General features: G+C 43.2%; 2 protein-coding genes across 6 annotated transcripts in view; one reads left to right on the top strand and one right to left on the bottom strand.

The window, feature by feature from the left end:
- kmt2e (lysine (K)-specific methyltransferase 2E) overlaps positions 1-3,190 on the top strand; it is a 35,903-nt gene extending 32,713 nt beyond the window's left edge. For all 5 annotated transcript variants that reach the window (XM_080421717.1, XM_080421716.1, XM_080421715.1 and 2 more), the window contains one exon: positions 829-3,190. In XM_080421717.1, coding sequence (XP_080277843.1) covers positions 829-1,899 — 1,071 coding nt within the window. In that variant the 3' untranslated portion in view covers positions 1,900-3,190. The remainder of the gene's footprint in view (positions 1-828) is intronic.
- A 5,083-nt stretch (positions 3,191-8,273) lies between these two features.
- The window catches only part of lhfpl3 (LHFPL tetraspan subfamily member 3), a gene marked incomplete at both ends in the record, with an annotated part of 35,116 nt that continues 18,044 nt past the window's right edge, over positions 8,274-25,345 (bottom strand). Inside the window, 2 exons of the mRNA XM_080421138.1 lie at positions 8,274-8,287; positions 10,545-10,775. Coding sequence (XP_080277264.1) covers positions 8,274-8,287; positions 10,545-10,775 — 245 coding nt within the window. The remainder of the gene's footprint in view (positions 8,288-10,544; positions 10,776-25,345) is intronic.

Here is a 25,345-nt window from a genome sequence, read left to right as displayed (position 1 = left end):
TATTGCGCGAATTAGAGACTATCTGTCGTTAGACGATGCAAAGACGCTGATCCACGCTTTTGTTTTCTCTCGGCTTGATTACTGCAACGCACTCTACTCTGGCCTGCCAAAGAAAACAACTGACAGATTACAACTTGTTCAAAATGCGGCAGCCAGAATTTTAACTAAAACCAGGATGAGAGAACATATCACTCCAGTTCTTGCTTCACTACACTGGCTCCCGGTTGTTTTTAGGATTGATTTTAAAATTCTTTTAATAGTTTATAAAGCTCTAAATGGTCTGGCACCTACCTACCTCTCTGACTGCCTAGAGAGATATGTTCCAAACCGGGCCCTCAGGTCTTCAAGTGCTGACCTGCTCGAGGTGCCTACAATGACATATAAAAAATACGGTGAAGCAGCATTCTGCTTTTACGGACCGACAGTGTGGAATAAACTCCCATTACACCTAAGACAGGCAGCCTCTGTCGATAGCTTTAAAGCACAGCTCAAGACCTATTACTTCACTCTTGCTTTTAGCTGATTCTTTGGTTGATTTTTAATTCCTCACTGTATTCCCTATTTTAATGTTGTTTTATGCCTTTGCTTTTGCCTTTGCTTTTATTTTATCTTTGTTTGCTTTATTGTTAAATTGGTTCTAACTGTAATTGTATTCTTGCTCTGTAAAGCACTTTGAGCTGCATTTCATGTCATGAAAGGTGCTATACAAATAAAGTTTATTATTATTATTATTATTATATTACATATTGCAGATCACCTTCAGTGTTCAACAGTCCAACAAAGCTGTATCAATGCTTGAGCCGTTCTTTTATCTCCTCCCTCCTCCAGCCATGTTCTCCTGGTTCTGCCGGCACAGCCCAGCCCTCCACTCGGCCAGCCAAGGAGGAAGACGGCGACAGTCAGCCTCGGACGCCCAACCCGACCAGCCAGATGCCAAGCAAGCCCACAGGCCCCAAACCGGCTCCTCTGACCCCCACCAAGCTGCACGCCTCTCCCCTCCCCATCTCGCCTGTCCATTACCCCGGCTCCTCACTCCTCCACTCCCCGAAGCCCCAGGCTCAAGGTTCACCCTTCCGCAGCCAGAGGGTGCTGTTCTCCTCCCAGCCTCAAGCCCAACCCCAACCCCAGGCTCAACCGGGCCCGGCTCCTTTCCCGCAGTACAACACCCAGAGTGCTCCGCCCCCGCCACCTCCTCCCCCGCCGGCACCGCCAGCGTCTGCGGCATATTTCCCTGGCCAAACCGCCCCCTCTGCTGTGCCCTTCCCCGGGTTCAAGTCTGCCGTGACCTCGCCCTATCCTACTGGCTCCCCGGCCCTGATGCAGACTCTACCCCACAGTTTGCACTACCAGAGCGCAGGCGCCCCGCCTCCACCTCCCCCTCCGCCGCCACACCCGCAGCCCGGCCCGGCGCTGTTGCACGTCAACCTGCAGCCTCCCCCGATTCAGCAGCACCAGCTCTTGCTGGCGGCTGTACCTCCTCCGCCCCCTCCCCCGCAGGGCCAGGCCCCCCTGCAACAACAACAGCAACAAGTTCCAACTGGCGGCCCCCTCTTGTCACTGACTCCTCCCCCACCGCCTCCACCCCCTCCTCCCCCTGCCCCTTCAACTGGTGCCCCCATGCAGGCTGCACCCCACCACTTCCAGAACTTAGGGGCCTTCCAGCCAGCCCTGTTGCACCCGGGTGCCACCGCCAACCCGTCGGTGCCCCCTTCCACCTACCCACCACCCCATCAGCAGACGGGACTGCCTCCCCCTCCGCCTCCCCCGCCCCAACAGACTCAGCCAGGCCAAGGCCAGACCCAGCCGGCGTCCTCCCAGATTCCCAGTGGGACTCGTGGGGCCCCTGCCTCCTCCGCCCCCTTCCATAGCTCCGGGTACCTGGGTACAGGGTGGCACTGACCTCCCTCCCCGCTGGCAGGGCCTGGCCTCCCGCCCCTATGAACTCTGCCTGAGAGGGGCCCCTCCCAACAGCGTATGTAATATAAGCTGTAGATATGTTTTCTATATACCTGAACACACATGGCCAATGGAAAAACAGCTGGAGAACGTGGGATACAAGGGTACTTTTTAAACAAAACAAAAAGAAGACGGAATTTGGAAGTGCAACAATCTTTGAGAAACAAAAATCTACTTTGTGTAAACTGAAGACGGACTATCCCCGGTGCTCATAACCCTTTCTCTGGCCTCCCTTATGATTTGATATATCCTCTCCTGTGACAGAGAGACAAGCTCTCTGTCCAGTGTCTTGTTTGGACTCCTATTGTAAGGCCCCCGCACTTTGTATCAAATGGACATTCCAGCCTATAGCCCTTTTCCTTCATTTGTCTCTTAGTCCTTTTCACTTGCTCTTCCTCTCAACGTCTGTCGTCTGCTCTCCACACCCATGTACTTGTTTTATCTAGCAGCTTATTATAGCAGAAAGAAAAGCTTTTTGTATAGAGAACGAACAATAATTATTTTTTTTATTCCTCTGTGTAACAACAAATATCTGTGCACCGCTGCAGAGATTTCAGAAAAGACCCTTCTGGGAGCCTGCTTCTCTGCCCCAGGAGGCTGCACTCATACTGTGCGTGCGTGTGTGTGTGTGTGTGTGTGTGCGTGTGCGTAAGTACACGCAACTGTGTGTATACACGCTCTGTATGTTTGTGTGTGAGTGAGGGTATGGAGGTCACGTGCCTTTCTGTGTTTTGTCGCGTGTCACTTGGAGTGTCATATAGCGAAAAGGACGCGTGAACGTGAAAGCAAGGAGTGTGCTGTAGTCTTCTGAGGTAGCCAGAGTGAGGTGTCACCCGTAGGTAGGATGTTGGCGGTTTATTTTTGAATATCAATGGTTCTTTGTAGAAAGTGTAATTTAATGTATAGGTGGTTACTCCAGCTTTCACCAGGAAACAGGTTGTAAATATTTGCTTTCTTTTCTTTTTTTCTATGCTTGTACAATTCGCTCCCATCCCATTTTTGGAATATGGTTGTAAATACGAACGCTCTGTTGGCAAAGCTGAATGTTTTCTGTGACAGTAGCATTATTTTTATTTTTTTCCTTCTGGACTCTTCAACTTTGTCTCTTTTTTATTATTATTTGTGTGTGTGAGTGTATGTTAGTTTGGAGGGGAGAAAGACTCACAGACACCGCACTGGTTGGCTATTTTCATGGTTCATTATAATAAATCACTGTAATGACAGTTTTATACCACTTGTCGTATCACGTGTCTCTGTCTAGGTAAATGCTTGTCTCAAGACAGATTCAGAACTCTGCAAACATTTTTGCTGATGGGTTCCCAGATTGGGTAAGTGCTAACCTTGGTGGCTGCTATGCAGTCAATCTGAAAAGGACTACAAGCTGCTGTGAGGATGAGAAACAATTTCATTCATTTTTTCTGTTTGGAATCACTTCCTAAGGGAAGTTAGATCACAGGAAATGATGATTCTTACTTATATTGTGTATTAAATCATATAGAATATCAATCACTACTGTATTAACGACTGCTGCAACGGGAGATTTGTGCACTTTATTTAACACTGTAGCATTCTCCTCTCCTCTCAGGGGTTGTCTGTGTTCACATGAGCAGATGGGCTTGCACATGTGTCTTTGCATACACTTTGATCCTGGAAGCTATGTACATATCAAAGGTGATAACTTCATTCCCAGACAGAATTGGAGGATTCCACTGGGCCATTTGGTAGCTGTGAGCACTCTCCTGCCTACGTGTTTCACTAAATGGAACAAATATGGCATTACCACTACCTCTGCCAAGATGTGCCAGAAGGCAAGAGAAGTACCTCCACAATTGGTCTTCTTTTTCCACATGCTTAATTTCACTTAAATTTGTAGAATGGAAGTCAGAAGTGCTCTGATGCCTTGCCCTAATTCAGAGTCATACATCGTAGATTTATCATAGATATGTCATAGAAAACTGACATCAGGGCTGGCCACATGAAGAGTGAGATCCACATTTGAGCCACGCCATTCCCATGTGGATTCCGAACTTTCTATTTTTTATATTATATTTCATAATATGTGAATTATTTTGTGAACTGCACTACTAGATGGAGAAGGTAAACATGTGGAACCTAGTGTTCCAATGCTTTATTATGTTTGCTGTTTAGATTGCATAACTTTTACTTGGTTATTGCTCTCTGTCCTCAGAGGCTCCACCAAAGCAATAGAAGCAAAAAGCCTTGCAGAGGAATCAGAAGGTGAGTGTTTTCATGGCTCAAGTACAGGGTTCGTTTTTATATGCATTTATGTACTGTACGTCTCCCCTCAATCACAGCTCGTGCCACAATGTGCATGGTGTTTGTTTGTTTTTGGTGGTGGTGAGGGGGGGTTCCATATCCATTTGGCCAAATGAGGCGTAGTGATATACAACAAAAATCTGGTCTTCACACCAGCATTCACTCCATCCTGGTTACTTGGATGGGGTATGATGTTACAGCCTTACTCCAATCAGAGCCTCACTAACTGCATGCCTTTACATGCATTGGAGAATTGGTATGCAGGAACGTCAGTGCTCCTCCAATCTCGACAGCAGGTGGGTCCTGTCAATGAGGAAGTGAATTGCTCGTTATGTTTTCGTCATGATGCATTTGGTGTTGGTGTTTGCATGTTCTCTGTGGATACTCATTGGATTAGCCACATTCTGGAGGATCCAACAACATATTCACAGATGCAGGAATACTAAATGAGAGCAAAGATGGAGATAAGTTAACGGAACTATAAATGTCGTCTAGGGATGTTTTCGGTGGGAGGATTTAAGCCACACCAGGGGACATCACACCAGGGGACATTACCTCTGAGGATTTTACTGTGTGTGTGTAAAGTAATAAAAACGCAATGTCAGATTTACAGTCTGCACATGGTAGAAGGGTCTGTTCAGTAGTCCCTATCATTTCTTTCTTGTTATTGGCTCATCTCATACACATTCGGTTCATTGTGTCCTGGTTAATACTTATTCTCAAGACAATTAAAGATCTTCATGAGCTGAAATTGTCCTCATCAAGCAAAGCTCCATGTGCTTGGCAGGATAAAAAGCCAGTGATCCTCCAGCTACACAAGGCAACATCTAATGGAACAGATGGAGGAGAGGGGACTTGCAAAAGGGGGTGAGGTGATGTAAGAGGAAGCTCATCCACAACCACTATGCACTCAAGTTGAAAAGAAACACATCTCTGTTACAGTTGTGTGGCAGTGAAAAAGTATTTGCAAATGCCTGGCTCAAACCTGATCACGATGCTGTTTCATACCGTACATTGCTATATTTTACCTTTTTAATTTCAAGGACCCCCAGTTTGATATGCATTACGTAACAGACTCATGTTCGATAGGATTTTTAACTCTGGGACCTCAATCTACACTGTAAACTCCTCAGTGTTCATTTCAGAGTGTACAAATATAACCAAATGGACCCACAAGGGTCATCGAGTCCATTGGTACCTGCAATCAATCATTCAGCTGGAATCCCCTCAAGGACCCCTAGGGGTCCCCAGACGCGAACAGCCTTCTACCTGGCTGTTGAAGGCAGAAGGGGGCGGGGCTGGCGGGCTAAGTTAGTGCAGTGAGTGGCAGTTGGGGCAAACGCAGTCCCCACAACATCATTTACGATTCTGTGCCTATCGGTACATAACTCGGACGGCGCTTAGTCGACTAGCAGACCATCGGCCGGTCGTCGTGCCTGGAGGCGCTCGGGCGCGACTCCTCGGCCTCAAGGTCTGCTGAGTCGGCGCGCCTCCGTCATGGTCCAAAACTATACTTTATCGGCGAAAAAAATAGTCCACGGTTGTTTGAAAAAGTATTGTCCCAAGCGGGAGTCAAACCCAAACTCCCAGAGGTAGTGGATCAGTAGTCCAATGATTAGCGAGGTGCACCACTGAGGCCAGTGCTGAAATTGGGTATTTGGGCTGGATTAGAATGTGACGTCCTAACTCTTCTATTGTAGAGAAAAGAAGTCCCCGCCCGCGCGCCCGCCCAATAGGGCTTCAACAGCCAGGTAGAAGGCTGTTCAGTCCCCAGACCTCTGTAGAGACAGCGAGGAGAGAGAGCAAAGAGCCTCTGCCCGCATTCGAACCCTGACATCGGCTGCAGGATGGATGTGGTATGCGTTCCTACCAGGTGAGCCACCAGCAGTTTTAGTTACTAGTTACTTTGTAGATTTTGATTATTATTACAAAACATACATTAATCACTTCAGCCCTATATACATTTTGGCCATTTGAAAATAGCCGATCTACAAGCTCACAATGCGTTGCGATGCAAAGCATTGTGAGCTTGAAGATCTGCTATTTTCAAAATAATTTTTATACATTTGAAAAATTGTGAAGTGGGACATTCTGCATAATGAGTACTTTTACTTTTAGTACTTTAAGTACATTTTGCTACCATATAGACTTAATTACCGGTAATTGTATTTTTACATTGCTGTATTGATAATTTTACTTCAGTACTTTTTCCACCACTGGCCATGAGAGCATGGTGTTAAATTGAGTCATCAGGCAAGGACAGCCATTGTGCAGCTCTGTCTTCTGTGATAAATTAGACGGACCACCGATGAAAAGGAGGAACATGGACATCCAAACCCAACTCAGTGAGGTGCTGAGCAGATAACACAATGACTTGCAAAATGAAGAAAACAGCTTGCACACAATTGGGCTCCAGTTGAAACGTGGTGGTCTTTATTGCATCCACAAGTGCCTGCGTGATGTTTCGAGCTACATGCTCTTCATCAGAGACAGTTGAGAGACACCCTCCTTTTTTTTTTACAAGTCACAACTGGAGAACGTTTTCTTCCTTTTGAAAGTAGACCATTCAGCTCACCCTACGACTGCTTACCGATTTGCCTGTCCACCCTTTTACCAAAATGTTTATTAATTTTTAATAAGAGACAGTGAAGAAGAACGGGGAACAAATAAAAAATACAACAGCATTGCACAAGCCAGGTTTCAAATCTATTCAGTCCTGGTATATGACTGAACTATTTCGGGCCACTGTTAACTGCACCAGTATGCCCTCTGTATTCTACAACATTGTCTGTTCACAAAGTATGGCACTCACTATAATGGACCCACAGCTTGAAAACACTGTATCATCATCAGTACACTTCAAAGTCAAGACAAAATACAGGGACATATCCAACATGAAGCTATACATAGAATATAGATTTCATACATTTGACATCTCCTGTTCAGTAGAATTAACCAATTAAGCCTGATTAATTCTTTTTTTCTTCTTTTTTTCATACAAACAAATTAGCCGATCTACAAACTCACACGGCATCGCAATGTTTTGTGAGATTGTTGATGAGCTATTTTCAAAAGATTTTTGAAAGGCTTTGAAAAAACTCTCCTATCACGACATGGCCAAATTACGGACACCATGGGCAAAGTGGTTAATATCTTATTTCTTGCTGTGTATTTGTCTCTAGAGAAACCTCTAATCTCTTTTTGATCGTGTCACATCAAACATTTGCTAACTATTACATACATTGCACATAACGTTTGCTCTGTCCTCTTGACGTTTCGAGCAACATCGTCCAGCAGAGGTTGTTGCCGCCAGATGCCTTGATGCTGTTTGCCATCTCAACAGGCTGGTAGTATGCATGTGTTTTCATCTGCACTCATTCTAGTGCTGAATTCACTGTCGGTTGAGTCGGTCAGTGATGCATAATCCATGTCAAAATCCAAACCTTGACGGCTCTCTGCATTGACATAGTGTTCAATGTTTATGGTATAATACACTGCTCTATGACAATTCACCAACAAGCTGAAGACCTTGACCTTAAGTATGTTGAGTTGTTTGTTTAGGTCAAAATCCGGTCCATTTGTTATGATTTGAATTGACTGCAGTCATCCTTCCGTACTCTTAATCTTCCTGGAGTCCTTGAGCTGACTTTTAACATGCAGAGACCTTCATCTTTTATTAACAGCCTAATTAATTAAACTTGTGAGCTGACTTCCAAAACACATCAATGAACAGTTCAAATTGAAAAAGGTAACATGATGCAATTGTGTTTACACAGAAGAATTTAAAGAAGTGTCTTGATGTTGCAACGGTAATGATCCAAAACAAAGTGATTGAGATGATTAAGGATGCTATTTTACAGGGTTCCTTTCTGACAGGATGAGAGACGGCGGTGAGGGTTTGGGGTCCTCGCTTCAATGGAGGTGTGCTCTGAATCCTCCTTCCTTTGATCTGCTCTGTCCCCAAGCAGCAGCCCTCCACCCCGGGCCACAGGATGGATGGACCAGGACTTCTGAAGCTGCGTCCTGAAGTAATATCACGTCTAGGTACCGAAACCTGGAGGAAATGGAGCACGGTAAGATACCTATGGGAGACACTCTGAATTAATGCGGTTTCAAATGAGAGGAGTGAGGGAAAATCAAATATTCCCTCTGCTGCATGCTACATCAAGCTTGCAAACTATAATTAAGGAATTAATCTAATTCACACATGGCTGCAAATAATATCGATTGAAACTATGCTGCTTCGCAGTCCACTGAAAGTAAGATCACTTACCTGTGTGTGTGCGTGATGCACCATTGTCAGATATTATATGGCATTATTACCCATTTCTGTGGGAAGAAAGAAATCAATTTACAGTGATGAAGATTAAATAGCTGATGTAGCTGTTGTGGTTACACATAACCAGTAGATGGCAGTGTTGTAAGATGTATAAAAGACAAGTGACTATGAGGTCAATGAGTCATTCAAAACTACCTGAGACATAAAGTAGCTACTTTTTTTGATGGTCTGTCTTTAAAGTGTGTGTTTGCCTACATCTGCACTGCTTGAATAATAATAATAATGTTTATTGTCTCCGAAGGGATATTTGTCTTCACAAGTCAGTTTGTTTAATGCTGTGATGGCTGAGGGGACAAAACTCCTGCTAAAACAAACCTTTTCCCACTTCAAGGTTCTGTATCTTTGCCCAGATCATGATGGCATGAGGTCGAAGTAACGATACAGGGGATGATCAGTGTCATTTGTTATTGAAAGTGCTAAACGTTTGATGGCCTTATTGTTCATATCAGAGAGTGTGGGTGTGGGAAGTCTGATGATCTTGGAAGCAATACGGGGGGCATTTGTATGCCTGGTATGGCAAGACGGCATGACGGACACCAGCCTGTTCTCCTTATACTGCTACAGAAATAGATTCAAGAACATTCCACGTACACCCAATGCAATTCCGTATCCTCTGACATTTGAAGCATCCCTCATATTTCACTGTCATTGTCATATCATAAAATCTGCATGTCTCCCTCCCTCGCACTCTCTCTCTCTCTCTCTCTCTCTCAGCATCCCTCTGTTCTATCCTGTTCTCACCTCTCTCTCACACACCTTCGCTTTTGTCTCTTGGTACCTTCCCGTTAGCTTATATACACTAACAGGCAACTGTGGCTCAGCTGATAGCGAGGCTGTGATTAATTTAGACATGCTGGCAGCAAGCTGTGTAAACAGCCATTAGTAATTCATGACTCTGTCCAGTGTCCCCAGGCTTCAATTAACCCTCACTAGCTCTAAATTCCTTCCCACTGTCAACGTTGTCGCTCTCTCTTTCTCCAATCCCCTCATTTCGTTTCATCTCTCCCTTCCTTCTGTTCCTCCTCGCCGTTTCAGTTATTCCCTTTGAATACAAATGCAGACGTTTTTTTCCCTTTCTTCTTTTGTCTCCATCGCATCTCTTTCCTCTCCCTCGCTTAGAGGTACTCTGCACTACAAATCCTAATGATCCCCAATAATAACAGACACAAGCCAAGCAGATGCCACCCATCTAATGTACCGTATAGTATGTAAATAGCTAACTTGGTTGGTGTGAAATTATGCGGAGAAAACTTGCATAAAAAACAGGCTAGTTGCTCCATGGGATGTGTGGCTTACTTGACGGTCAGAAATGCAGATGGTGTCTTTGATGTCAACCGCTCATTATTGTACTGTGCTCGTAAAACAAACGTGTTATGCATTTAACCCTTTAAGTTAACCCTTTAAGACCGGGAATGCATCTGTGTCATTTTAAGATTGCTTTGGCTATTTTTGAAAAAGCGTGAAAATGTGTGCACATTTTTTAAATATAAATCTTTTTAAGCTAACATTTTTAACTCATTTACAACTTCTGAGGGTTCCTGGAACAAAATATTTTGAGATGGGGGTCCACGGCCCAATACATATCATTTTGGGGGTCCTTGACATGAAAAACTTTGAGAACCACTGACATTACAGCAACATACATTTGTAGAACCCCCAGAAGCAAATATTTGAGATATTCGCTTTAAAAATATATATATTCAAAGATTTGCACAAAATGTTCACGATTTTTCAAAAACAAATTGCAGATCTACAAGCTCATAGCGCGGCATTCAGTGCCGTGCTATGAGCTTGTAGATCTGCTATTTTTGAATAGCCAAAGAAATCTGAAATGACACACAGACGCTGTCCCGGTTCGGTCTTAATGGGTTAAACACCAACATCGAAAGAAGAGGCTTCCCTCTTTTGTGAAAAATTCACTCAGTCAGAAAACTCTCTCTCTCTGTCATGAATGATGGATTCATGTTCTTACTTTCGCCCAGTAGCTCCTCGGCCATCAGGCTGTCCTGGCGGTTGCCGAGGACGAAGGCCAGGAAGGAGAGGATGAGGGCGTCCATGATGCCCATGATGGCCAGGATGTAGGCCCAGCGTACGGAGCACGCCCCCAGCGTGTACTTGTCCGTCTGCTCGCCGCACATCCTCTTCACCTCGTCGCTGTCCCAGCCGTCCGGGTAGATCATACAGCCCAGAATGAGACAGGTACCTGGTGGAAAAAGTACTCACATTTCTTACTCAAGTAAAAGTATCAATACTGCAATGCACTCCGTTACAAGTAAAAGTCAGAAATTCAAAATTTACTTGAGTAAAAGTACCAAAGTGTTGACATTAAAATGTGCTTAAAGTAAATGTAAGTAAAATGTGCAAAAGTAAAAGTACTAATTATGCAGAATGTCCCATTTCAAGTTTTCAAATGTATAAAAATCTTTTGAAAATAGCAGATCTACGAGCTTGTAGATCGGCTATTTTTCAAATGGCCGAAATTTATATAGGGCTGAAGTGGTTAATGTATGTTTTGTAATAATACTCAAAATCTACAAAGTAACTAGTAACTAAAGTTTTCAAATAATTGTAGTAGAGTCAAAAGTACAATATTTGCCTCTGAGATGCAGTGGAGTAGAAGTAAAAGTATTGGAAATTGGAACTCAAGTAAAGTACAAATACCTCAAAATTGTACTTAAGTACAGTACTTAAGTAAATCTACTTAGTTACTTTCCACCACTGCTGGGGTGGACAGGGAGCTCAGGATCTATACGGATCTGCAAGCTCAAAAGATCTACAAGGTCATAACCTGTTGCGACGTGAACTTGTAGGCTAGATCGGCTAATATCACCCCACGACACCATCGTATGACGAAGTATACAATTGGGCTTAAAATAATTTCAGAAGAAAGTTTCAAATAAATTCTTGAATTATTGTCTTAATACATATTTTATTTGCACAAAATAAACGTTTACAGAGTGATAAGAGTGATAACACGTGTTATGGCTATTTTTGCATGGAACACGGGTATGCCGTATGTCTTGGGCCCACATTTTGAAAACAAATGCAGTGTTTTATCTATGATGGTAGGAAGCAAGCATGATTGCATTAGGAGATAAGACCTGTCACAGGGAAGAGTAGAACATATGAAGTGGGGAAATGAGAAGGCAGTTTAAAATGGAGGAGTTGGAGAGAGAGGGAGGGGAGAGAGAGAGAGAGAGACGAGAGAGAGAGAGAGGAGAGAGAGAAGAGAGAAGAGAGAGAGAGAGAGAGAGGAGAGAGAGAGAGAGAGAGGAGAGAGAGAGAGAGAGAGAGAGAGAGAGAGAGAGAGAGAGAGAGAGAGAGAGAGAGAGAGAGAGAGAGAGAGAGACTGTGCTGCCAACATGACCTGCCTTCATTAGCTCTCTGTACAATGTCTAATAACCGTACTGCTGTCAGTAGAGGAGCTAATTTCCCGCGCACGACACACACACACACACACACACACACACACACACACACAGAGTATAGATGTCGGGTCCATCAAATCAGTGTCATCTGGTCTGAGAGGTCCGTTACAGTCAGAACTAACTACCGTATGCCGGTAAGTGTGTGTGTGTGTGTGTGTGTGCGTGTGTGTGTGTGTGTGTCGCACCAGAGAAACTGATGAAAGAGAGAGAAGGGGGGGCAGACAGCAGTGTCATAGATAGTAGCTCTCTCACTAAAAGAGAAGCAGCCAGGAATACTCGGATGGATAATCTCCGGAAATGACAGCACCTAGAAATAGAGAGAGATACAGTAGGATGGTCATCTAGGTCCTAGATGACCATCCTACTGTATCTCTCTCTCTCTCTCTCTCTCTCCTCTCTCCTCTCTCCCCTCACCCATGATTTCTTAAAATAAATTACATTCAATGATAAGAAAGTCTATAATTGTCTATCTAGAGGTAGAGAATAATAGAAAGAACGATAGACCAGACGCAGTGAGAATCAATAAAGGAAGAGAGAAAGAGACACAGAGGGAGCATATAGGACTATTGGACACCAGGGAGTGTAGCCTATAACTCACTGTGGTGACTCAGGGCCCCCTGCTGAGCTCGCACTGCTTCTAATCTCTGATTTTCTGTTGAGATGAACGGGTATTGGCGGTACAGACCACAATCGCGTCAGCCACGATAGCAACAAATAATGGAAAAGTCCTCTAATCTGTAGTCCTCTAATCATCCCAAGATGTGTCTATTGATAGTTCCACCGGTAAAATTACTTAGTAAAAAATGTACTTTCCTCTCCTACCCCGGATTTGAACCAGATTTCCTGAAGTGCTGAAAATGTTACCATTGAGCTAATAGAGCTGGGAGCTGGTCTGCTTGCTCGGGGGACACAATCTGGACCATCAGGTAAAAGTTTGTGTCAGATCCTGTGTCTAGGTGAGAGATGACCTTTGACACAATCTAAATGTCTCAATAGAAGAGCAGGGAGACAAGATACAACCACACCAATTGTATAAGTTATATTATATTAACATACTCTACCGTACAGATTGGACAACATTTTTTGTGAGGATAAAAAAAAATTGAGAGCTCCACGCACGAATTCCAATCTATATTCCAAAAATCTACAAATGGTAAATAAAGCACTTGAATGTTTAACTTCAATAAAGCACTTGAACTTTGAACACCACTTAATTAAGCCCTATATACTTTGTTGTATGAGGAAGAGTTTTGATGCTCTGGAGAGACCTTTTCACATCCACAAAAGTTGACTGGACCTTCCACAGGTGTAACAAAATGTGAGTGCTCTTTCTAGAGTGGATGTCTCTTTTTAAATGAGAAGTTTTGGTACATATTGTAGGCTGCAGTCTTCTACCATATACTGTAATCAATTTGCTGCTGCGCAGGCTTAAAGTTGCTATAATAACAGACTTGGGTCAGCAATTGCACGCAGTGTCGGCGACAAATGTTTACAGAGCTTAACCCTTTAAGACCGGGAACGCATCTGTGTGTTATTTTAAGATTCCTTTGGCTATTCAAAAATATCAGATATACAAGCTCATAGCGCTCAAATATATTAATATATATTTATTTCTTTTTTAAACTAAAATCTTTGCTTCTGGGGATTCTACAAATGTCTTCTAAATCCAAAGTTTTTTTTTATTTTTACGTATTGCTATATATCAGTGGTTCTCAAACTTCTTCATGTCAAGGATCCCCAAAATTATATATTTGGCCGCGGACTCCCATCTGAAAATATTTGTTCCAGGGACCCCCAGAAGCAAAGATTTGAGTTAAAAATGTATATATATTCAAAGATTAGCAATTCTTTCCCCCTCAAAAATAGCAGATCTACAAGCTCATGAGCTTGTAGATCTGCAATTTTTGAATAGCCCAAAGTATAAAATAATGGTTTTAAGTGGGTTACACGGATGCGTTCCCGGTCTCAATGGGTTAAATGGAAAGGGAGTATTTTCTGGTACCCCGGGTATAGGCCTGTGACAAACAGCCAAAAAGGGCTTTAGTTTTCAAGATACCCCTACCGGAGGTAGAACCAAACACAACCATAGATTTTCTTCATCTCTAAGGTCTCCCATACATGAAATGGATTGTTGTGTAAAAAATATTTTACTGCAAAAGTGGTGAAATTGATATATAAGGTTATACACCCCAAACAAAAAATAAAGCCTGGCCGTCTAGGGGTTGAGGCATAAAAAACTCATGTAGATTCACAATGGAAGCTCCGACAGATTTAAAACTTGGTATAAATGAAGTCAGGACATTCCTCTACATTCTAAAAAAAGACTGAATGTCAATATCTGAATGTAAATAGGAGATACAGTCATTTGAACACATACCTACATAGGCGGAAATTTAAATCTATTGTAGAATGTTCTCTTTACTTTGTAGTGACTCTGGCATAGATTGTCATGCAGGATGTAAAAGTAAAAGTAGCTTTAATACTCATGGAGTTATGTCACTAAACGTATATGGTGTCCCAAATCGGGAAAACAATGAAACAGTCCTAATGAAATCTACAGTATCACACAGATTAGTTTTATTTTCAATTCACTTATCAAGGGTGGAAAAAATATTAGCAAATTCACTTGAGTGAGTCCCTAAAATGTATGAAATGTCCCAAAGTTGAGAAAATTTGAAAATATTATGCAACTTCAACAAGAAAAATTCAGGCGTACAGTAGAACTACAAATAATTATTTAGCAACCTGACTGAGGGAAACCAAGATCCACCCATTTGATGCTCAAAGTATCCTCATAACAGCAAGTCATTCACTTCTGTGTTTATATCATTTAAGATATTTGGTTACAGGTTATACTATTGTATTTGGCTCCACCTGCTCTGTCTGCATCGTATTGCCTGACTACATGGGCTTCTTCATAAACTGATAGGTAAATCATTGCAAATATTTTGTAAAGTGAAAAGATGAGAAGGACCTTGCCAAATCAAGTAGCTAATCAGCTAGCTGGAGAGTGACCTAGCTTAAAGTTACATTTAGTGTAACAGAGCCTGTCCAGAAGCCTGGTTTGGACCCTGATGACTTTTCTAACTACCGGCCAATCTCCAACCTTCCTTTCCTCAGCAAGACCCTGGAAAGAGCAGTGCAGTAGCTGCACAGCTCCATCAGCACATGTCCAACCATGAACTCTTTGAACCTCTCCAGTCTGGCTACAGAGCCCACCACAGCACAGAGACCGCCCTGATTAAGATCACTAACGATCTCCTCAGGGCTGCTGATTTAGGCCACATCAGTATCCTGGTTCTTCTGTATCTCTGTGCAGCCTTTGACACCGCCTCCCATTCCATCCTCCTGGACCGCCTTTCCACCCACCTCAGACTCACCAGTTCCGTTCTCTCCTGGTTCCACTCATACCTGTCCAACAGGCAACAGTTTGTCTCCATAAATGGATCCAGCTCCCACCCAGCCCCAGTAAACCATGGTGTGCCACAGGCTTCTGTACTTGGTCCCATCCTTTTCACCATCTACATGCTCCCGCTTGGTCAGATTATCCGCCACCATGGTCTACGTTTCCACTGCTACGCTGACGACACCCAGCTGTACCTCAGCACTACACCAAAGCCCTGCCCTGGACAGACCTGCCATAGCGCTCATCCGCACCAAACACTGGCTGCACATCACCCCCACCCTCAAACACCTCCACTGGCTTCCGGTTAAATTCCGCATCACCTACAAAACTGCTCCTCCTCACCTATAAAGCTCTCAATGCCCTAGCCATGTGGTACCTGTCAGACCCCCTCGAGGATTACTCCCCAGCGCGGAACCTGAGGTCTTCTGACTTGGGGCTCCTCACCACCCTCACAGAAATAAGCGGACCCTCGGCGATAGTGCTTTCAGTGTAGCAGCCCCTGCCCTCTGGAACTCTCTCCCATGGAGATTCGCCAGACGCCAACACTGGACTGTTCAAGTCCACACTGAAGAGACACTATCATTATTATTAGAAGCTGCACATCGCCAAGAAAAAAAACGAAGAGACAGAAGACTGTGAGACACAAGAGCCAAGATCTCTCTGAGAGGCAAATACTACATAGAGCTACAGATATATTGAGACAAAGCATGGACCAGTTTCTTAAGTATGTCATCATAACCCTTAGTTTAGAGTCATCATTCAAATTTCTTTAGAGAAAACAGTTTTGTCAATTACTGCAGTGAGCTTAATAAAAGCTTTGTCAAAGGTACTGGTATGCTGTTCTGATTATTTATGTTTTATTTCAGTTTTATATTTTGTTTAAAGATTTTATGATGTTTGGCATCATACACAAAGACATCCGGGTACAATCAACCTTTCTGATGCTGCATGACAGACCGTGTCTCTGGTACTCTTACTGTACCTGTCCCAGTCTTAATGTCAGATGTTCTTGTCTTGTATGGCCTTCCCACAAATGAAACAATCTTTCCGTATGTTAAACAATGTTGTATTAACCCGACTCAGTCTTCTTGATGAGCCTGATGCAGGTATTGTTTGCTCTAAGATACCATTATTTTTTGAAGGAAAGTATCCCATCTGTATCTATCTGTTGAGCAACATTTAGTATGCTTTGAAGGCCTTCTGCTGTGGGCTTTTTGACATATGGATCTTGTTTCTTTACTTTTTCTGAATGTTTACCAAGGATGATACAATGATGTGACGAGATATTGACATGTTTGTTCATCACACTCCATTCTGGTAAAGAAAAAAAGAAAAAAAAGAGAAACACTTCAGAATTGGTACAGTATCTACGTTGTAAGTACGCTATTGTTAGGCTATATGTACACTAACCATATTGTTACCAGTGATACTATAAGGCTCTGTTCCAATCTGGTGAAACTGCTATTGTGTGCTGCTATTGTCAATGTAAGCTACTGGACAGGCTTTGTTACACTAAAGGAACTTTAAGCTAGGCCACTCTCCAGCTAGCTACTTGATTTGACAAGGTCCTTCTCATCTTTTCACATTCCAAAATATTTGCAATGATTTACCAGTCAGTTTATCAGTTTATGAAGAAGTCCATGTAGGCAATACGATGCAGAGAGAGCAGGCGGAGCCATACTAGTATAACCTGTAACCAAATATGTTTTAATGATATAAACTCTACAGAATTGAATGACTGTTATGAGGATAACTTTGATCATCAAATGGGTGGAGCTTGGTTTACCTCATTCAGATTTGACAAATAATTGTTAATAGTTCTACTGTAGGCCTGCATTTCAAGTTGCATATATTTTATAAATATTTTAACACTTTCTCAACTTTGGGACATTTCATACATTGTTGGGACTTCCACTCAAGTGAATTTGTTAATATTTTTCCACCCTTGATAAGTGAATTGAAAATAAAACTAATCTGTGTGATACTGTAGATTTCATTAGGACTGTTTCATATTTTCCCCATTTGGGACACCATATACGTTTAGTGACATAACATGAGTATTAAAGCTACTTCTACACAATTGATATTGCTGGATTCAGTAGAACCACACCTTTCAAACAAGACATCATAGGCCCTGCCATGACAATCCATGTCAGAGTCACTACAAAGTAAAGAGAACATTCTATATAGATTTACATTTCCGCCTATGTAGGTATGTGTTCAAATGACTGTATCTCCTATTTACATTCAGATATTGACATTCAGTCTTTTTTTTTAATGTAGAGGAATGTCCTGACTTCATTTATACCAAGTTTTAAATCTGTCGGAGCTTCCATTGTGAATCTACATGAGTTTTTATGCCTCAACCCCCAGACGGCCAGGCTTTATTTTTTGTTTGGGGTGTATAACCTTATATATCAATTTCACCACTTTTGCAGTAAAATATTTTTACACAACAATCCATTTCATGTATGGGAGGCCTTAGAGATGAAGAAAAACTATGTTGTGTTTGGTTCTACCTCCGGTAGGGGTACCTCAATTTTTTGGGGCCATTGTCACTAGCCTAGTAGGGGAGATTGCTTTTACTGCATCCTAGGATGCTCTGTAGCTTTATCTTAGCCCTGACATACATACACACTACCGGTTATCCTTTTTGATTTTGATTTTGAGAGTGGAGGACAGAGGCTGCCATAGAGGCTGCACGCACGCACGCACGCACGCACGCACGCACGCACGCACGCACGCACGCACGCACGCACGCACGCACGCACACAAGCAGTGCACACAAGCAGTGCACGCACCAAACACACTCCTGTCTCTCTCCACAGCTGACAGCTGTTGGTAGACCAGGTTGGCAGGAGGCCCCGCGGCTGTACAGCAGAGAAGGTGTTGCAATCTAGACCTCTCAGTCTTCTGTCCAACCTCCGCGTACTTTTATACACACACATGCACACACACACACACACACACACACACACACACACACACACACACAGGGGCCCATCATTATGCCAAATTTCACAGGCGCAGCTGTCTTCTCTGCCCGATTCATGTTCCTTTAAAAGTTATGTTTATTAAAGGAGAGATCCGGACATTTTAAGTGTTATCTTTGATGTGTCGCTAATCACTCACCATCATTGAAAGGGACGTTGAGTTATTCCAGATAGTCCCCTGTCGTTCAGTCTGTCGACCCCCTCCGTTGGCATAATGGGAGCCCGTGTAAGAGTGAAAATCGTCTATTATAAGCGATACAAAGTTCGTTTTTTCTCTACTACTGCTCATCGTGGACTCTCATGATACTCAAACGTGCACTGAATGTCGCGAGCGAGCTTCCGTTTGTGTAGAACTTGATGACGCTGGTTGCTTGTTTCTTCCACAGAACCTGGCGTCTGTGGAAGAAATAAGCAACCAGCATCATGTCGTTCTGCACGAACGATAGCTCGCTCGCGACATTCAGTGCACGTTTGAGTATCATGACACTCCACGATGAGCAGTAGTAGAGAAAAAACTAACTAACTAAAGCGGATCTCTCCTTTAAGGGGGGGGGGGGTGTGTGTGTGTGTGTGTGTGTGTGTGTGTGTGTGTGTGTGTGTGTGTGTGTGTGTGTGTGTGTGTGTGTGTGTGTGTGTGTGTGTGTGTGTGTGTGTGTGTGTGTGTGTGTGTGTGTGTGTGTGTGTGTGTGTGTGTGACAGAGACAGAGACAGAGACAGAGAGAGAACACAACACATACACAGAAAAACATCTGGAAAGCTAAAGAGAGAATCTCTGTGGGTACATGAAAACTGTACAACAGCAGGTGAGTGGACGACTGCAAATGGTATTAATGGGAGTTAATTAGGGTGGAAACTGACAGATATCTTTGACAGGTATGCAAAGTACCTCCTCCTCTCTCTCTCTCTCTCTCTCTCTCTCTCTCTCTCTCTCTCTCTCTCTCTCTCTCTCTCTCTCTTTCTCTCAACCCCCCCCCATCCCGATCCCTTCTGCTCAAGGGTGAAGTATCCATGCTGCATGCGTGTGTGTGTTCACTTTTGAGCCAAAAGATAATAAGGAGGGCATACTACGAGACATGAATCTTGTGCAGTCTTCTGCATACCCCCTTCCTCATTAACACCTGCGTCAGGCCCACTAAGTCGCTAACGGCGTTTTCCTAGCGACTTGCAGGCGAGGGGGCGGGGGGCCGGGTGAAGTCAAGGCACAGACGGCTGTGTTGTTGACGGACAACGGATGCACGCTTATGAGAAACAACAAAAATAAAACCTGGCGAAACAGTTGCGTGCATTAGCGCAAGATGAGGATAAAGGAAACATTCAGTCTAAATGTCCAGTTTGCTAATTCACAACTACTACTACTACTTTTGTATTTGAAACTTTAAATTTCTCTAAATATTATAAACTTACACGACAGCCTAAGTACAAATATCCTTTATGAAAAGGCTACTATAGGCTACAGCATGGGTTCCCAAACTTTTCAGCCCGCGACCCCAAAATAATGCGGCCATTGACTCACGACCCCACCTAACCCTGGAGGTAATTTATGCACATAAACTTGCACGTTCGGTGCGCATTTGTAATGTATTAAAATGGTAAAATGAATCATTTTTAGATCGTATTTCATCCATTCTGTTGAATAAAAAAATAATAATAATGGGAACCCCTGGGCTACAGTGAAGTCGGACTGAATGACTGAAACGTTTTTTTTTTACTCTCTTGGTGTCTTGTTGTAGGGGATTATCTGGCACATGTATCTGTTATGAAAGAGAAATTGTATCATGAGTGAAACGGCTATAGTCCTTGGTAAACCATAAACCTACGTAGGCCTACATCTAAATGAGTTGCCATATTTACATTTCCTTACAAATTACAAATTCCTTACATTACAAATCCTTATCATCTATATATTTCTGGGATCATAGTAGCGTGGCCTCCCAGCCCCACCCGGCCCTCTGCCCCCTCGCCTGCAAGTCGCTAGGAAAACGCCGTTCGCCAGAAACTAAGTCACACTGCGTCTCCCTGCTGTCCACCTCTGGACTGAGTGAATGAATAGGTTGATATGGAATTATGGGCCTTCCTTGCCTGCATGGCCACTTAAGATAGAATGTCATGATTGGATAGCAGATGGAGTGATATATTGGATAGCAAAGCATGGGCAATGTAATACATGGGAATGTTAAAGACAGGGTGCCGTGATTCCCCCCCCCCCCCCCCCCCCTAAAACATAATCATCAGGTATTATGGTTATACTAGGAGGAAGATTTTTTTCAAAAAAGTGTACAGAAAGTGTTAAAATTATGTTTTTATATGGGCACGCCTCCAGTATACCTGGTTCTCACCTTAGCACCTCCTCCACCACCTTAGCACCACCCACCTGTCCTAGTCCCTCCTCCTCCTCATGCCCACACCTGTTGTGTTATGATAATGAGGGGGAGGGTATATTTTTACTGTGTCATTAAATGGCTGTTTTTCTATTGGCATGTTTGACCCTCAAGGTTTCAGCCTCCAGGAAGAAACTCAAAATAGTCAGAGAAGACACCATAAAAAAACACCACCAGGGGGCTTAATGAAGTTCTATCAACCTCATAGACACATGAAAAACAGAAAAAGAGCAAAACCATGGCACCACCTCTTTAACTAAATCCCAAAAGCTGTGATTGTTGTTTCTCCTTGAGGGGGGAGTTTGCATGTCCCCACCTCCTTTCTCTGGGCATTTTGAGTATACAGTACTCAAATTGCATCGTTTATTATATTTGGAATATGATAATAAGAGCGTGTCTTCACAGTCAGGGCTTGAAACCGGTTCAACCATCAAAAATAAAAAAGGAGCATGTAATTGAACATAGTGTTCCATGTTGAAATCATACAATACCAGTTAATAATGTTGTTTTACACTCCCATGCAAAAGTATATTTTCGTATCTATCTTATCACCATTTGTGAGGCACATTTACGGTAAAGGTGCCTCACATCACTAAAACTGATATTCAATCAAAGTGGGTAAAGTTTACCCACTTTTGATTGAATATCAGTTTTTTGGGGGGGTGGCAATGTCTGTCTGTGAATTACACAGCTATGAAATCCACCAACTGCGTTAAGTTTCATCCATGTTTTACTTGAATTCCTTCAACTGCAAGGTTGTGTGCGGGGGCAATTTAGCTGAGCTGATTGGTCAGCTGCCGTATAACCCCTTGGGGGGGGAAATGGCAGCTGACCAATCAGCACAACTCCTCACCCTCTAAGTCCTTTTATAACTGCCCTCACCCAGGGAAAATAAAGGCTGAGTATGTAAAAAGTGTATTTAACTTTATATTTAGCCTACCTGAGATCTGCTACAGCTTACCCATTTCATTTCATACGTGCTAGTGATAGGTTGGTTGACTGATCTGAAGACTATCAATAGATTGAAGTGTAGTCAATTTAAAAATGTATTATAATAATAATGTAATAATTTAGTTTTCAGGTGATTTACTGTCCACAACAATGTCCTATCACATGCATTCTTTATGTTTGAAAGACAGGCTGGTTAGCAGTGGTGGGAAGTAACTACCTACATTAACCTCAAAATTGGACTTAAATAGAGTACTTGAGTACATTTACTATACTATATACTGCAAATATTATACTTTTTAATCCACTAAAATGATTTGACAGCTTCAGTTACTAGTTACTTTACGGTTTTAAATTATTAATACAAAACATAAATTAACTGATTATGTTTTATAACAGGTTGCGCTACCCAGCAGCACTTTAAGTCATTTAAATCATCCCCACCTTTAGAACACATTTTTAATAGAGGACTTTTACTTTCTAGATTGTGGTATTGCTACTAGAAAAATAATCTAAGCTACTTCTTTCACCACAGCTGCTTTGTCTTGCAATTCTCATAGGGAGTTGTCCATGCACGTGGCAAGGGGATCCTGGTGACTGGTGGCTGCATTGGACAATCTCATTCTCCACTACACCTATTGAACAATACCCTGTGCTTTAGATACCGGCCCTGTCCTTCCCAACTGCTCTGTATGCAGGCCAGCATCCAGACAGTTACAAAAGGCCATTTGCATCAATTGCATGCTCCTTTTTCTTCTCTGCCGTCCGCACAACACTGTTTCTCTTGCCATTATGGCTGATAAGGATTTTAAACAAGGAGGAAGATGGGAGGTGGGAAGTTGAGATAAAGAGTGTGTGTGGCGGTGGTGTGTGGGGGGGGGGGGCTTAAGGAATAGATGAGAATGAAAAAGGAAGGCTGGGGAGATGAAGAGTCAAAAGAGTGGGATTCAGAGACAGATAGAGAGAACAGGACAAAGATTGAGATAGTGTATTCATGTTGCCTGGATGGAAGACTGTGTCATATTAAGATGCTTAATGTGGCAGAGAAACAACATGATGTTAGGAATGACGATGAGCTTATTAGATTGATTGGGTGTCAGGTCAGAATCTTAAAGTGGTTAGTGTGTGTGTGTGTGTGTGTGTGTGTGTGTGTGTGTGTGTGTGTGTGTGTGTGTGTGTGTGTGTGTGTGTGTGTGTGTGTGTGTGTGTGTGTGTGTGTGTGTGTGTGTGTGTGTGTGTGCGTGCGCAAGTGCGTCATCATTAGTGAAGGTGTGAAAGGAAATGGCAGGAGACTAAAGAAGCCTGATTTATACTTAGTTGCGCACCGGTTTTGCGCACCTAAAATAGCCGATCTACAAACTCACGACGTGTCGCAGTGTGACACGTTGTGAGCTTGCAGATTGACTATTTTAGTTGAGCGACATTATTATGCGCAACTAAGTGTAAATCAGGGTGGATTGAGGGATGTGGCAGAGGAAGAGGTTACAAGATTGGAATCCCAAAGTAGCTCAAGTGAAACACCCACTGGGGCTGCAGTGATGCACATAGAGCGCTTTGCCGTCACCCAACGACGTCATCCAATAATTTGAGCACTTTAAAGCACTTTAAACACATAAGCAGAGACTTCTGTCAAGCCAGGGCAATGCTGGCTAATCCACTGCTTATTTTACTCCCCACGACGACTTTGCTTGATTATTGACTGCCCCGATGTTGTGTCTTTGAAAGAAACATAACAATTTCACATTGTTCCTAAGATAAGATGCTTTGAGGATGGTCCCTTGCTTGCCATAAAATTGATTGACACCATAATTTACAGTCCAATAATTCCCCCTGCTGAAGCAGGCATATAAGCATCCAGCCCAGGTCCCTATCACACACAGGCCAGGCAGAACGGCCAGAGAGTTATAGCCTTATTAAGTCTTCATCATGTTCTCAGAGGAAACATCCAACCTCGGTTCAAGGTTATGCACACCTGTATTTCAACCAAATGTGGTCATAGCACAACGGCATACACATAACTACTCCCTCCATGTTCATTGTAAACAGAAACAAGTGAATGCAGTTGATCTGCAAGTGTGATGACAATTTGCGCACCATGCATAACCTTTGCTCACGACTACTTCCTAATCTTTACACACAATCTTCGCTGAGGCAACATTATGTTAAAATGCTTCAAATGGCCTATTTACTGAACCATTGCAATGAGGGAAATAGTTTTGCATATACATTATTATGATAATCCTCATGGGCAGGGGAATTGTCTTCCATTTTTAGATACCTTCTCTCATGCAAGAAGACTCCCGCTGACTAAAGAGGAATTGACAGGATTTCACAGAGAGGAACAGGGGTGCAATGCTCACTGGACGGCCTTGCACGCCGTGCCGGAACCTATTTGACCAGGAGCACACGTAGGCACACGCATAGATTTAAAACTACTTTAAATTCGCACCTCAACAAAGTTTTCAAAGGCTCCCGACTCACACCTAGCAAATTAACATAGGAATAAGCCTAGATGCATATCAATTGTCCATTGTGTGACTTGCAGTGTAGGTGTTAAGCGACGTGCGCGTCACGTCATTGAAATAGAGTGCAAGAACATACCAAATGAGCATTGCATGCCTGGAGAGGAAGAAGTTGTATCCCAAACTCGCAGGATCAGGCCTCATTGCATCAGTTGATTCAAAGTCCTCATCGGTGTAGTTTGATCTCGAAACTGGGCTTACAAGAAACCTTTGATCAAAGGCCAAAAGAGCAAGCAAATGTTTCCGTTATTCCACCAAACACAAGCCAACAGTCACTACACCTGTCATCCGATCCATGGTCAGAACCGTAGCTACTGCATTGCCATGGTGACAAGCCGCCTGCTGCCACTGGGCCAGTGATGCGTGTTGGTCCTTCCAGCGTTGAGCAGGATGAACACATGGATGCGTACAACTGGAACAGGAGTGCGGACCCCCCATCAGAAAATATTTGCGCCAGGGATACAATATTTGTGATGTTAAAATGTTTAAAAAAGATGTAACTTTTTTTGTTAATTCTACAAGCTTCCGTTGTCACATTGTGACACGTTGTGAGCTTGTAGATCGATCTATATAGGTTTCCAATGGTTAAACTGATTGTGATGCAGCTCTGTATTAAGTAATTTTGCTGGGGACCCCTGGAATCCCCTCAAGGACCCCGCCCTGGGCGTCCCTGAACCCCACTTTGAGAACCACTATAGTTTAGAGGCCATATTTGCTCATTTTCAGCGGCATACGGCCTCTGGCATGCTGTTAGGCTTAATTTATGAGAGGCATTGTGAGCGTGTACACTCAGGCCAGGCAGAATGGCCTGTGTGAATGGATGCATGTTGCTCCTTCCAGCGCTGAGCCAGGATGAACACATGTTCGTACAACTGGAAACAGGAGTGTTCATCCCCCACACTCACACACACACCTGTCCGGCAGTCAAGATAACAAACACCCTAATATTGGCGCTGAACTAACTCAAAACTGAAATCTAGCTCTCGGGAGGCACAGTGTTAAAGTACCTGCCCACCACCGCGGAGTCTAGGGGTTCGAATCCAGCGCTGGCTTTGTAACCAAGATTTGGAACAGGTGTTCTGATTAATTACTGGCTAC

Source organism: Gymnoscopelus braueri (assembly GCF_963280865.1).
Source record: "Gymnoscopelus braueri genome assembly, chromosome: 23".
NCBI lineage: Eukaryota > Metazoa > Chordata > Actinopteri > Myctophiformes > Myctophidae > Gymnoscopelus > Gymnoscopelus braueri.
The sequence above is the reverse complement of the archived record's forward strand: the minus strand, read 5'-3'. Positions and strand labels throughout refer to the sequence as shown.